The sequence below is a fragment of the Copadichromis virginalis genome, linkage group LG4 (genome assembly GCF_057382275.1).
Source record: "Copadichromis virginalis isolate Kocher_CV1m ecotype Utaka linkage group LG4, C_Virginalis_male_GT1.1, whole genome shotgun sequence".
Lineage (NCBI taxonomy): Eukaryota > Metazoa > Chordata > Actinopteri > Cichliformes > Cichlidae > Copadichromis > Copadichromis virginalis.
In genome coordinates this window covers 23666934-23679738 of record NC_140621.1, presented here as the reverse complement: position 1 = coordinate 23679738, position 12805 = coordinate 23666934, and the positions used below count along the sequence as shown (strand labels likewise).

The window sequence follows — 12805 nt, the reverse complement described above, 5'->3', positions numbered from 1 at the left end:
CTCAAAGGAGAAGGAAAAAGTGGGGAACATCCAAAAGCACCTTTACTCTCTGGACATTTTGCAATTAGACTGAGGTTCGCCAGCAGGTCAACGCTAGGATAATCCTGGGACTGGATAGCGTGGCTACTAGTATATGGACCTAGACAAGGAGAGGTAAGAACCAATAGGAGTCAGGCTGACAAATGAGTGTGTCAATGTGAGTTACAGGGAAGCAAGACAAGAAGGAAAAGAAGGAGGAGATGGCAGAACAGGAGATACAGAAGAGAGGGGGAACGAAGCTGCGCAGACAACATGCTGGAGAAGAATAGGGAGGAGGGGTGGCTTGTGGTTGGTGCACTGGTTTGTGACGTCAGCAGCTTGTTGGATTGAGGAGCTGTGTCCTGCTGATTTTAATCCTAACTCATTAGGGAACCAAGAGCAAGTGCCTGAGCAAGCCCTCTGGGGAAACAGAGAAAGTGACAAGAGAAGCAAGGACTTCCATCAAGGGAGATAAGTGGAGCTACTTCACAGCTTGAGAGACAGAAGAGGAGAGAAATCAAGTATTTTACTTGTTACTGCTCAGTCTCATGCCTGAGTTTCTTCATTTCTCATTACTCTGTCTGTCCTAACCTTCTCCACACGCAATCTGTAACGTGCATCCTGTCCAAGCATGTCTACAAACGGAATTAACAAAGCTTTGAAGCTGCAGTTTGGCCTCATCAACTATGAGAACCGCTACCTGACGGCTGAGGCTTTTGGATTCAAGGTAAACGCCTCGGCTACTAGCATGAAGAAGAAACAGATCTGGACCTTAGAGCAGGATGAGCAAGATGGGCAAGTAGTCTTCCTCCGCAGCCACCTGGGACGCTATCTGGCCTCTGATAAAGATGGTAAGATCATATGTGGGGCAGAGATGCGTGATCCTGAATGCCGTTTTCTTATCGTGCCCCAAGCTGACGGACGCTGGGCTCTGCAATCAGAACCTTTTCAACGTTACTTTGGAGGCTCGGCAGACTATTTGTCCTGCTTTGCCCAAATCATTGGGGAACAAGAGCTGTGGGCCGTCCATTTGGCTTTACATCCACAGGCCAGCCTTCTCAGTGTGGCACGTAAGCGCTATGCTCATCTCTCTGCTTCAGATGGAGAGATATCTGTGGACAGCAACATTCCCTGGGGAGTGGACTCCCTCGTCACCTTGGTATACCTCGATGGCAAGTACAGCCTGAAGACCTGTGACAGCCGTTTCCTCAGCAACGACGGCAAACTTGTGAAGGAGAATACCAATGCAACTAGCTTCACTCTAGAGCTAAAATCTGGCAAGCTGGCCTTTAAGGACTGTGACGGGAAATACCTGGCCCCGGTGGGACCCACAGGAACGTTGCGGTCAGGCCGATGCTCCAAGCCTGGAAAAGACGAGCTGTTCGATCTGGAAGAGAGTCATCCACAAGTAGTTTTTCAAGCTGCAAATAAAAGATTTGTTTCAGTCAAGCAAGGTAATTTGGATCCAATGCAGTGTAATACAAATAAGTATGTTCTTCGTGTCATTACAGCTCTGCTTTTTTAAATGATGAACGGAAGGCTATACTTACAGTATACTATTCTTAACTGAGTATCAGATTCAAAATCATTAAAGAGGGGATAGCTTTAATGAGCGACAGTCTGAGAGGGTAAACAATTCGATTTAAGCATTTGCAAAGACATAAAATCTTTAGGTAAACATTCATGCATTAATTGTAACAAGCAGACACCAAAAAGAGCATAAACATGTGAGATCAACAGCTAGAATAACTACACGCCAAAGGAAAGAACAAGTTCTATTTCTGATTATATGCAATAATATTTTTATCCAAGTACATTTGATTTCTGATAAGTAGTCTCTTTGCAGCATTATGCCTCTCTTTAAATCAGCAGGGACTTTGCAAAGTAATTCAAGAACTGAGCTATAATGGCTACGTTGATTGTTTTCTAGGTGTAGCTATTGGGGTTATCTGAGAGTTCAGCCAAAGCAAAACAGTTCAAACCAGCAGAATTGAGGTCATGACTTGTCTTCTGAGTAGAACATTGCCTCTGTCTATGATAATGAACTTCACATGGTCTAGGTTTACAAAAATACATCTTTATAGCTATATTGTAGTAACCAGAAAAAAAGCAATGAGTTATCTTTTATCAGTTAGGAATATAAAGCTCTGCCACTTTTGCCTGGATGTTGGAATGGTTGATGGCAACTGTGAAGGCAGTTGCAGTAATGGGCTTTGTCATTTCCACTGTATCCATTGAAGATTAAGTAGTGTGCAAATGACTCCAGGAGAGATCTGTGCCCCAGTGGTGTCAATTACCATCAATGGACTTTAAGCCATACAGCTACACGCTCTTTACCTTTTACCTTTCTCCACATTATGTGGATCTATAGTTAACTACTGTGACAGTGAGGTGTTAGCAGCTATAGCCAGGCCTTAGCAGACAGCTCAAGCACATGATCTTCTTTCAGGTTGGTTGATGTGATCTGCTCTGCCCAGTAATATTATGCAGATGAAGCAGGACAAGGAGAAGATAGTTTTTTCTTCTTCCAAGTTTTACTCAAGCTTTAAGAGTCAATTAAAACAATAATTCAAACAACTATCACTGTAGGACAACTCTGTTGTTAAATTACCTCTATAGTGAAAAGTGGGAAGGGGATTCTCAGACTAATGTTGGGCTGCAGACATTATGCAAGAATAATATTCTGCATTAAAAGAGATTACTATGAGGGAAATCTTTCAGCAATCTGACAGTTCATCTACATAACAGAAGGTTAAGACTAATTTTCGCCAGTACTGGTTTGCCTTGTGGCAGCTCCACGTTTCTTTAAGGAACAAGGCTCTGAAAGCTGCTTACTGGACCCTGCCGTGCAGATTTGCATTTCACCACTCAGGGAATTACAGCAAGCGAATGAACAGGAAGGGTGGAGGGGTGACTGAGGGGGATTAGGGTTGTAACGGGATTAAGAGAGAGGTTAAAGGATATTTCTGTGGCATCTAATTTGAACTACAGCAGACACAGTTCAGTTATACCTGTCTGTGTTACCACCAGAGTTTATGTGACATGCGGATTAGGGGCTGAAACAATAGACTCACTGCAAGTGAGGCGCCTGTGGTTAGAGAACAGGAGAAAAACAGGTCACGTGAGATGAGGTCATGAAATTTGTTTAAGAAAGCAAATGCTGGATATTGGCTGAATAGCTGCAGTGCCGGGAAACTGATTTCTTAGTCAAACCGTATTGAGACCTTAGGGTCTGAAAGACTGATATATGGTTCACTGGTAGGGAAGAAAGGCAAAAGCATGCAACTTACCTTAGAAATTCAACAAATGCAAATCTTAAAAATTCTGCAGTGGCAGGGGTACCCGGACCTGGGATATAGAGTATGTTTGGGGAGTGTGAATGTGTGTACAGTGTCTATTTGTGTCTGTCTCCATGTCGGGTGAGTGCTGAGTATTTATTTATGTATATGGGGGTGGGCATGCACGTTTGCGTCTGCGTGCGCCTGTTCGTCTGTGTCTATATGTCAGCTTGGGTCTTAGACTCTACCTCTCTGGGAACATCTCAGGCTCTCCGAGGTATGGAGGCCTATCTCCCCTCACCACACTCCCTGCCAGTGGCTGATGCCCTCAGACGTTGGTGTGTTGGTGGTTCTTGGTGTCTGGGGCTGGGTGCTCATGTATGTGCCGACTCACTCCTGGTGGCCGATTGGCGGGGCCTGGCACCTGTGGCCCAGCTGGGCCCCTTCCGGAGGGTGGGGTGCCCTCAGGCCTCTGGGCCTGAGGCCCGGTCCTCTCTGGCACAGCTGGCTGCCGGCAGAGCCTGCAGGCACATCACTGCAACCCCCTCTGGCCTCTGCTCCGTGGCTACTGGGTGACCTCTCGTTTGGGGCTCTACATCTTTCTTGGCTGCTACCTCAAAGCACATTGTGCGCTGTCAATCTTGCATACTGCACAATAACATGTAATACTTAGTATGTACTGTTATCTACTGTTAGCTAGTTTATTGTGATGGTGTTGTATTTATTATGTTGCTCTTTTTTGTTTGTTTTCCCTTCTGTGTTTTCTTATCTCCATACAGGTGATCCAGGTGTTTTGTTTGTTTTTCTTTTTTTTTTCTTCCCCCCTTTCTCACCATCTCTTCTCCCCTCTATTTTTCTTTGTCTCTCTTTCTTTCATTCTTTCTCCCTGTCCTATCCCCCAGTCATGTCTGTCCCCTCTGTAACAACCGAAAATCAAATCAAATAAATACATAATTATAATAAAGGTCAATCAAATGGACCAATATGGCAAGGCCATGATGATCCAATTGGTAAAGGGAATCCGCTTGGCATGTTTCTTGGCCTGCAGACAACAATTCTGATGGCTAAAGATCCAAACGGGACAGGGAAAAAAATTAATTAAAAAAAATAATTCTGCAGTGTACCTATTACTCAAAACCAACCAGGCATCAAAAAGACTACAAGGCACATAAGATTCATACTTGAGACTTGTTGTGAGTGTAACATTTAGAATAGGGTAAATGCAAATGTAATATTCATTTTAGCACATATTATTCAACTTGTCCTGTTATCACACATACCTTGGTTAGCAGAGCTGATATATAACAGACTAGAGCAAGCTGGAGTCTTGAAGCAGATGGTAGCATGCACTGGAGTCAACAGCAACAGAAACACTTTTGTTGCTAAAACCTTTGGAGCAACTAAAACGATTGTGGATTACCGTTATGCACAAACAATCTGTTTGGCAATGCTATAGCTTGAGTATCTATCACTCAATAAAAAGCAAAGGGCATTCCGACCAGTAAACCATATAAACCAATAAAAAAAATGATAATAAAAAATCCATTTAACCAAGACACACTTATCAATGTTATCTCTTCCTCCCTTTATTACTAGGAGTGAGTATTTCAGCCAATCAGGACGTGGAGACAGACATGGAGACCTTTCAGATGGAGATAGATAAGGAAAGCAAAAAGTCTATGTTCAGAACCAATGGCGGATCCTACTGGACATTAGTGACTCATGGAGAGATCCAATCCACTGCCACAGAGGTGTAAGTAGCTATTAAAGCTGTGCAGGAGCTATGTATAACCTGTATACTAACGTGAAGAAACAATAAACAGTATCCATGTTACGCTAGACACGTCTTTGCACTGTGTGCTGCAGACATATCTACTGAAATTAGCATGCTAACTACACTGTTTCATCCAATTAAATCATAGCCTCACAGGCCACTGTGAGGTGCTATCGCTTCAAGTTTAACAAACTAGTCTATACATAAGATGGAACATGTGACTTGATATATACGCCTCTCAGTAATTTTAGAACATATGAAGTCTGATTAATGACAATCTGTTCTTTTTGAGTAGTATGGTGTGAAGTCTGCTGTAACTGGCTGGGGTTGAGTGGAGGAAAAAAGGATACAGAAACACAGTTGTTGTGCAAGTCACAACTAAAGTGTGTTCTTCGAGTTACTAAATTCAAGAGTTCTCAAGTGTGCACTTTGTGTGTTTAAGAATTGAATTTAACTCTAAAATGTTACCATTCCTGATGAGTTGTTATTTTAATTAGATTGGGTTTGTTCACAATTGTAACTTAGTTGTAGACACGGGTTATCCTCCCACTGGTTTGGTTGTTAGTGCAGTTGTTATTATTGGTATTATCAATCCAAACTGTTGCCTTTTATAAATCCTGACCAAGTGGTTTTTGTCCTTAAATCTAAGCACATGAAAATCACAGTTAACGGTGAAACTTAACTGCTCCAAGGAAGATTTGCCTCTAGTTGTGGAAAACACTCCAGTGTGTCATTTCAGAACTTCTTGTGGTTTTCAAAAGGCATTTCATAGGTAATCAATGTCGAAATCCTGGTAAGTCTATATCTCACGTCTGATTCTCCTTCTGCCTGTCTATGTCTTTACCCAGTGAGGTCAACACAATGTTTGATATTGAATGGAGGGGACAAAGAGTAGCGCTCAAAGCAAGCAATGGAAAGTACGTGTGTACAAAGAAGAACGGGCAGCTCTCCGCAGTCAGCGATACAGTGGGTACGTGCCTTTAAGCAAGATGCTGGAGAGTCAGCTGTGTCTGTTTGAAATTCCCACCACGTATTTATCCTTCGTTTCAGCTGATGATGAGTTGCTCCTGATGAAACTCATCAACCGCCCTATGCTGATCCTTCGTGGAGAAAATGGCTTTGTGTGTCACCACAAGAACTCCAACACTCTAGATGCGAATCGATCAGTCTACGACATCTTCACACTGATTTTCAACGACGGCGCCTACAATATAAAAAGTCAGTGTGTCCACAACATATTACATTTTAATGAGTACACTTGCATTTTGTTGCCATGTAATAGCTATTAATTGTATTATTAATGGATGTGTATTCTTCTGTAGGTGTGAATGGAAAGTTCTGGTATGTCTCTAGCAGTGGCCTGGTGTGCTCAGATGGAGAAAAGTCAGAGAATTTTTTCCTTGAGTTCCTGGAGCATGGACGTGTCGCCATCAAGGGCTCCAATGACAAGTACCTTCGTGGAGACCAGGGAGGCACACTTATGTGTGATGGCAAATCTGTCGATGCATCTTCTCTCTGGGAGTACTGATTCCCTTCAATGTGGGTCTTCAGTGATGGCCTATAATGCAAGGGCAGGATGTGCTTTTACCAGGTCATATGAAGCAGACTGACTGGAAAATATTTTCCTGCCTTTTTTGTTTTGTTTTGTTTTCCTTTTTTTTTTTTTTGGCTTGATTTTTTTCTTTTGAAATTGGGAAGAAGTGAACACTTTAGAAAGATATGTTTCTTTGATGTTTTGTCTTTCAAAAATGCCAACATCAAACGACACATACTGTGTGAAAAATGTGTCATTTTTTGTAATTTCACAAATGGGGAGACAAGAGATGTTATCACGGTTCTTTCAGTCAGGCTTTGTTCAATATGCAACCTTATATCTTTGAGGACAGCCATACCAACCGGTCACAACACAGGGTGTTACTGCCAAGAATGTAAGCACCTCTCACTGTTTGTTGTTACTTTGACAGATTTTCTGCTTAACCTACCCAGAGAGTTTGTTAATAGATAGCAACAAAAATCATCTTCTGTTGAAGCTGAAGTTTAATAGGTTACATCTCCAAAAGTTTAAAAAAAAAAAAACACACAGATAGTGACAAGTCAGTGTCATTATCCCTGGATCCTTAGGCTTAATTAAAAAAAACATTTACCTATGTATAGAAACACATTTGGTTTGGTTTATGTACAGTGCTATACAGCTAGCATTGTCCATGTTTATGAAAGCCTGACTTGTAAAACCTCTCGGCATTTGCGTAGAGCTTTTAAATGATTTCGAGTTAGGCTCTGACTTTAACACATTCATCAAGAATAGTTCATTGATTGAATCATTCTAATGAAAGGTGATGCACCACTGACTTTAAAAACAGCACATAGTTGGTACCACTATCGCTTTCATTTGTCTTAATGAAACATTTATTGACTTTATTTTTAAAAAATGATAGACCTTAAAATAAGTGGACAGGCTGAAAATGGAAATGCAAAGAACACCAAAACCAGGCTCACTGCAAACATTGAGACATATACAATATGTGCTACACAAAGAAGAAGTTCAGACATCTTTAGGAATAAAGAATGTCGGCAGAAAAATTATTTATGATTTATTCACATCAGGGAATAGTGAGAAAGAAGTCGGAGGAGATTTAAAGTATCGGATGGATCTTTCTAATGTATCTGATGTAAACTCAGAAGTGCTTCTCTGGTGATCTGCCTAGGGGCCTTAATCTACACTGCACTGTATATCCAGTTATGTCCTGTTTTCATGTTGAGAGGCTGGTAGCCACATAAGAAAATATAATGGATTTTGACAACAGATGTTTTTGAAAAACACTGCAAAGATTGATTTCCAGGATGCTTGTTTTCCATCCATTTGCTCAAACTTAGATGAGAATATTTAATCATCTAGAGTAAAGGTGCATGCACTTTGCTTGCCTAGTGGTTGCTGGTTAGACCCAGCTCCTGCAAACTCCTTCAGAAATCTTTATAGTTGTTGGAAAACATGTTGTTCCACCTTTGCGTCCAGTCATTGTGTATAGAAAGGCCAGCAACACCCCACTGAAACCGATTGATCTTCTTAATTAACTTTGGATACAACAGCAAGTTAGTACGTTTAATAAATCAGTAGAATCTTCCTAAAACCTACCTACCCAGTGCTGCTTATGAAGCACTAATAATTGGCTTGAAGTTGACCCTTAGCTGCAAAATCCTTTTCTTTTTTTGGGAAACTCTTCATATTATGACTAAAATCTCTCACAGGACTCACTAAAATGATTACAACAAATCGCTAAGGGTACAAGCTGCCCAGAGTTAATTAGAACAGATGTTGTTGTGCACTAAAGAGGACAACCAAAAAAATGTAAACAATTAATTCTGTAGATTTTTGTTGGATATTTCCCAGAAGGTAATAAAATCTACCATAGTTTCAGCAGAATGTCTAAACGAGTGGTTTTGTGTTGTGTGCAATCTGGATTAGTTTTAGTTATAAAAAAGTTTGGTTACCTATACATCCTGTAACAGCTCTATAGAGAACCTCTGGCCATATTTTAGAATGTATCTAATATATGTATATATAGACATCGTTTTACGATCTTTGCTTTATGATGATGATTTTTGACAAATGTTGACAATAAAAACTTATAATATCACTGTTGTCTTTGAGATTTACAGCTGTGGGTCAGGCTTAGAGGACGTGTGTGAAATTTTTGTGAGCTGATCATCAGTTGGCGTAGAGCTGAGTCCTAATCCTAATGGTAAAAATCTGCCACATCATTGTAATGTATCAGAAGCCAACATTATGCCATCTGACTTTTATGACTACTAATTCATTGTGCGGGGAACTCCAACAAAGAAGTGTGGTGAGCTGTGATTAAAACGTGAAATGACTTCAGTTTAACATTTACCATCAGTGATGATTTCAGATCTGCTTCCAGTAGCATGAAGTAGAGGGATAACCAGTGCCGCTGGCACTGTCAATATTTGTTACATCTGGAAGCCCAGATGTTGCAGTGATGCCAGCTGCCTGTGTCTGATTGTTAGGGCTAAATAATATTTCAGCAAATATTACTTTCAAATGAAAAGCGTTACAGTTTAAATACAGTTGTATTAAGTTTGCTAATTGCTATACTTAATTTACGTGCAATATCTCCTTGATCCTGCCGTAATAAGTCATTTTTCTAATAAGAAGAGGATTTTCCCATTCACCACACTGGATGGCACTGTGTACCTCACTTAGTCCTTTCTATGCAGCAATAATCAGTGAAAATACCATATCCTGCTGCAACAAGCACAAACACCTGGTAGTAAAACAGCACTCTGACATGACCTTCATTAATCATTTTAAGAAACACGGGTTTTAGAGTGGGCTCAGCTGGCATTTACAGATCATTCTCAAGAAAAAGGCGTGTTTTCGCCACAGCCACATTTTCAGGTTACTAGTTGCCATCCTTCTGTCATCTCTTAGCGATTTCAAATATTTATGGTCCACAGCAAAATAATTTTTTCCTGAGAATTTCAGTTCTCTCCTGGTCTGACTCGAGGAAGAAAATTGCACAGACAGAAACGGCACCGAGAAACACACAAAGGCAAACACACATACAGCCGCATCTCTACAAAGCATATTAACTGTGCACTGTGTCTGACATTTCAGTGAAAGTTGCAAAGATCTCTGAAAGCATTTGCAAGGAAAATTTTAAGTAACACTGAAACTAAAAGAAAGGCTTTCACAACAATTGTGTTTGTTCTAGATGCGTGTCGGTGTTCTGGAGGAAAGAAACGGCAACACTACGGTAAACTTATTTGTGCTAGATTACCACGCGCTTGGCTTGCTTCTTTTTTTAATTAGATCTGCTAGAGTATCTCAAAAGTATACACCTTAGACAAGAAAACAAAGTGGTCGTTTTAAGCAGATGGTCGAGACTCTCTAAGCCTTTATGCAAATGAAGTTTAAAGAAAGTTCAGCTAATTCCTTGGATTGGCAGCAGCTTTCCAGTAGAACACACACAACACGCAAATACACACAGTGGCTTTAGGGCAGACACGCTGTGCAGCTGAATGTCTTTTTGTTTCTTTGAATTGGATGTCATCTTGGAGGGGAAGAGGTCAGAGATGACCGGTGTTGAGGGTTTAAATGTGAGGGTTACAAATTCAGACACACAGATTCAGTAAAAGGACTAGATGTTACAATCCCTGACAATGCATGGCTTTAAATGGAGAAAATCTTGAGGGATGGCTGTTATGAAGAAAAGCAGCCCAGAAACATTACCAGCGGCACATATCGTTATCGTTGTGTGCCTCAACTTTTGTTCTTTTACCAAAACTAATCTGCCATTTTTCCTTGGCTAGGTTTAGGGATTAGAGATCTGATAAAAATTATTATACTGAAATTTGGGACACATCGTCAGTAGTGGACCTTGGATTCATTGTGTGTTTCGGCCATTTGTCACTGGACACCCTCATCCAAGGAGGCCCTGCCAGGGTTGATCAGGCCCTGGAGTGTGTCACTGGTTTATGTTAAAATTGTTATTTCTCTTCTTCTTTCTGCTGTTTAGTTTTCTACAGTTTATTCTATCTATTCACTGCAACTGAGAAATACTTACCTCTTTAACATTTATGGAGCCTCATTTCTTCAAAGGGACAGAAAAGGTGATAGAGAGAAGTAAGACAAGTAAGTAAGATAAGATAGGAGAGAGCAGAGAGGAGAGCCGAAAGGGGGGCGCCCGATCTGGCTTCCCACACCTCCCCATCGGATCGGGCTGTACGAATGTGTACAGTGTACAAATGTATTCTTAATGGACCAGTTTCACTTTCTATAACATTGTTGCTTGCAGTGCAAAGTTACGAGATAACAGTTGCTTGTCATAATAATCCACCATGAAGCAAAACACAGTTTATCCGTCATTATGAATGGACCGATTTCACTTTTGCTATAAAGCCATAAAACAAAGACATTCTATAAGCATCTTAGAGCCAGTAAGCCCAACTCCAATCAATTGAAAAGCTTCAAAGAGGAAAAGGTGGAAAGGAGCCCTGTGACCTTAAGCTGAAAGGCTGACAGAGGCAAGCTAAATAAAAGACAGTTTTAACACAGACCCTACAAAAACTAGACCGAGCAAATTTAAGGCAAAGACAAGAAACAAACACATAAACTATTGGATATTCATTTAAATAAATAAAAATGTCATTAAAACCAGAATCAATGCTATTTAGCCTGAAACAGAAAAAGCTGAGCGTCAGATTATTGGATTATTAGGATACCAGAAACTGAAAACAACTTGAAGAACTGAGAAGGATAAGAGTGTCAACAACCTTAAATTGAGAGTGGTAAACACAAAAGACCTGGCAGGGTCAGTTCTCAGAACAACAAGAGAGACAGACAAGATCTAAGGCAGAGAAAGAGAAAGAGGCAGAGGGCATATTGGTTTATTTGTGAAGAGAGAAGAAACTGGACAGGAGAAAGAGGTGCTTCTTTTATTAAAAACAAGGAGGTGTGAATTTTTCTGCTTACCTTTTGAAGCTCTGTTGCTACATTACACTGCCCTCGAAGTCTTTACAGTCGATTACATGTGGTTTAGTCAATTTCACAAACGCTGTTTTTATGAATCTGTAAAGACAGATTAGCAATAGCAGGCTTAAAATATGCACGACAGCAGCCCAAAATCATTCGACTGGGCATCTGTGATTTTCTGTTGGGTTGTATCAAAGCTTATATAGCAAGGCATGCATACCAAAATAAAAGCTAGGAACAATTTCTGCAAGTTGAAAATGAAACACAGTTGTCCACAGTTGTGAAATGGAATGGAGTACATCAGGAAAAGAGCATAAAGAATATTTGAAATGGTTGTTATAAAAGTGAAAACATGATTTGCTCTTACTCTGCACTCAACACAGAGCAATTTTTGTTCTTCTGGATGAAAATACTTCAGTCATTTAGTAGTGGTGTTGTACTACTTAACCCTTGTATGGTGTTCGGGTCTGTGAGACCCGTGTTCAGTTTTTTTCAAAAGAAAAATTAAACAATTAATTATTTTTTCACGTGTAAATGTGTTGTGTCTTTCCACTCACTCCACTTGATTATAACTGATTTATTTATAACATTTTATATAAAAGAAAAACGAGAAGCACATTAATTCATAAATGTGATCTAACAAAGGTAAAGGGAAAAAATTAACCATGTTTGCTGTTCATATGTCTTGTAATTGGGATGAAGTAAACATCTGTTGAGTAATTTAAAATAAAATTGTTTGATAGTGTTAATTTGGAAAGCCAAAACTCTAGCGGGTCCACCAGACCCATGAACACTGGCTGTGTAACAAAAATACGAACACCACACAAGGGTTAAATGAAGCATGAAGAGTTTCACCTAGAATATTCTGTCGGTGGATGTTTGTTCATTTTAAAACAAAAGTTTATTTTTTTTTCAAATTAAAACTCTTAATAGCTTCTCGAAATAAGTGCTTGCAGAGGTTTTGAGCAAATAACTGACAAGTCTCCAGAATAAGAGGCCAACCTGTGCGCGACTGTGTCAACCGCTGCTCAAGACTCCTTCAAATGATTGCATAATTACTGAGTCTCAGGAACTCTGACACATCATGACATTTCATTCCCGCTTTTCACCCAGGATGGCATTTGCATTATTCTCAGGAAAAGAACTAAAAAAGTTATCTTAGGTTTACAGGTGCACATGAGGTCTCTGTGTTCTGTTTGTTTGGAAATGCATTTGTAAAGTACTTTAGCAAAATATCTTCAA

The 12805-nt window shown here is 40.2% G+C and overlaps 1 protein-coding gene across 1 annotated transcript; it reads left to right on the top strand.

Annotated features, from left to right (window-relative positions):
• The first annotated feature begins 409 nt into the window (after window positions 1-409).
• fscn2a (fascin actin-bundling protein 2a, retinal) lies at window positions 410-8699 on the top strand. The gene is made up of 5 exons (XM_085454313.1): window positions 410-1472; window positions 4893-5049; window positions 5919-6040; window positions 6121-6288; window positions 6393-8699. The coding sequence occupies exons 1-5, from the start codon at window positions 650-652 to the stop codon at window positions 6596-6598; spliced, it is 1476 nt and encodes a 491-aa protein (XP_085310439.1). The 5' UTR covers window positions 410-649; the 3' UTR covers window positions 6599-8699.
• The last annotated feature ends 4106 nt before the right edge of the window (window positions 8700-12805 follow it).

Bases quoted from the DNA above. Each gene is read 5' to 3' on its own strand.
- fscn2a (XM_085454313.1), top strand. From the start codon at position 650: ATGTCTACAAACGGAATTAACAAAGCTTTGAAGCTGCAGTTTGGCCTC. The intron at 5,050-5,918 runs GTAAGTAGCTAT...GTCTTTACCCAG, and splicing joins CAATCCACTGCCACAGAGGT to TGAGGTCAACACAATGTTTG. The intron at 6,041-6,120 runs GTACGTGCCTTT...CCTTCGTTTCAG, and splicing joins CGCAGTCAGCGATACAGTGG to CTGATGATGAGTTGCTCCTG.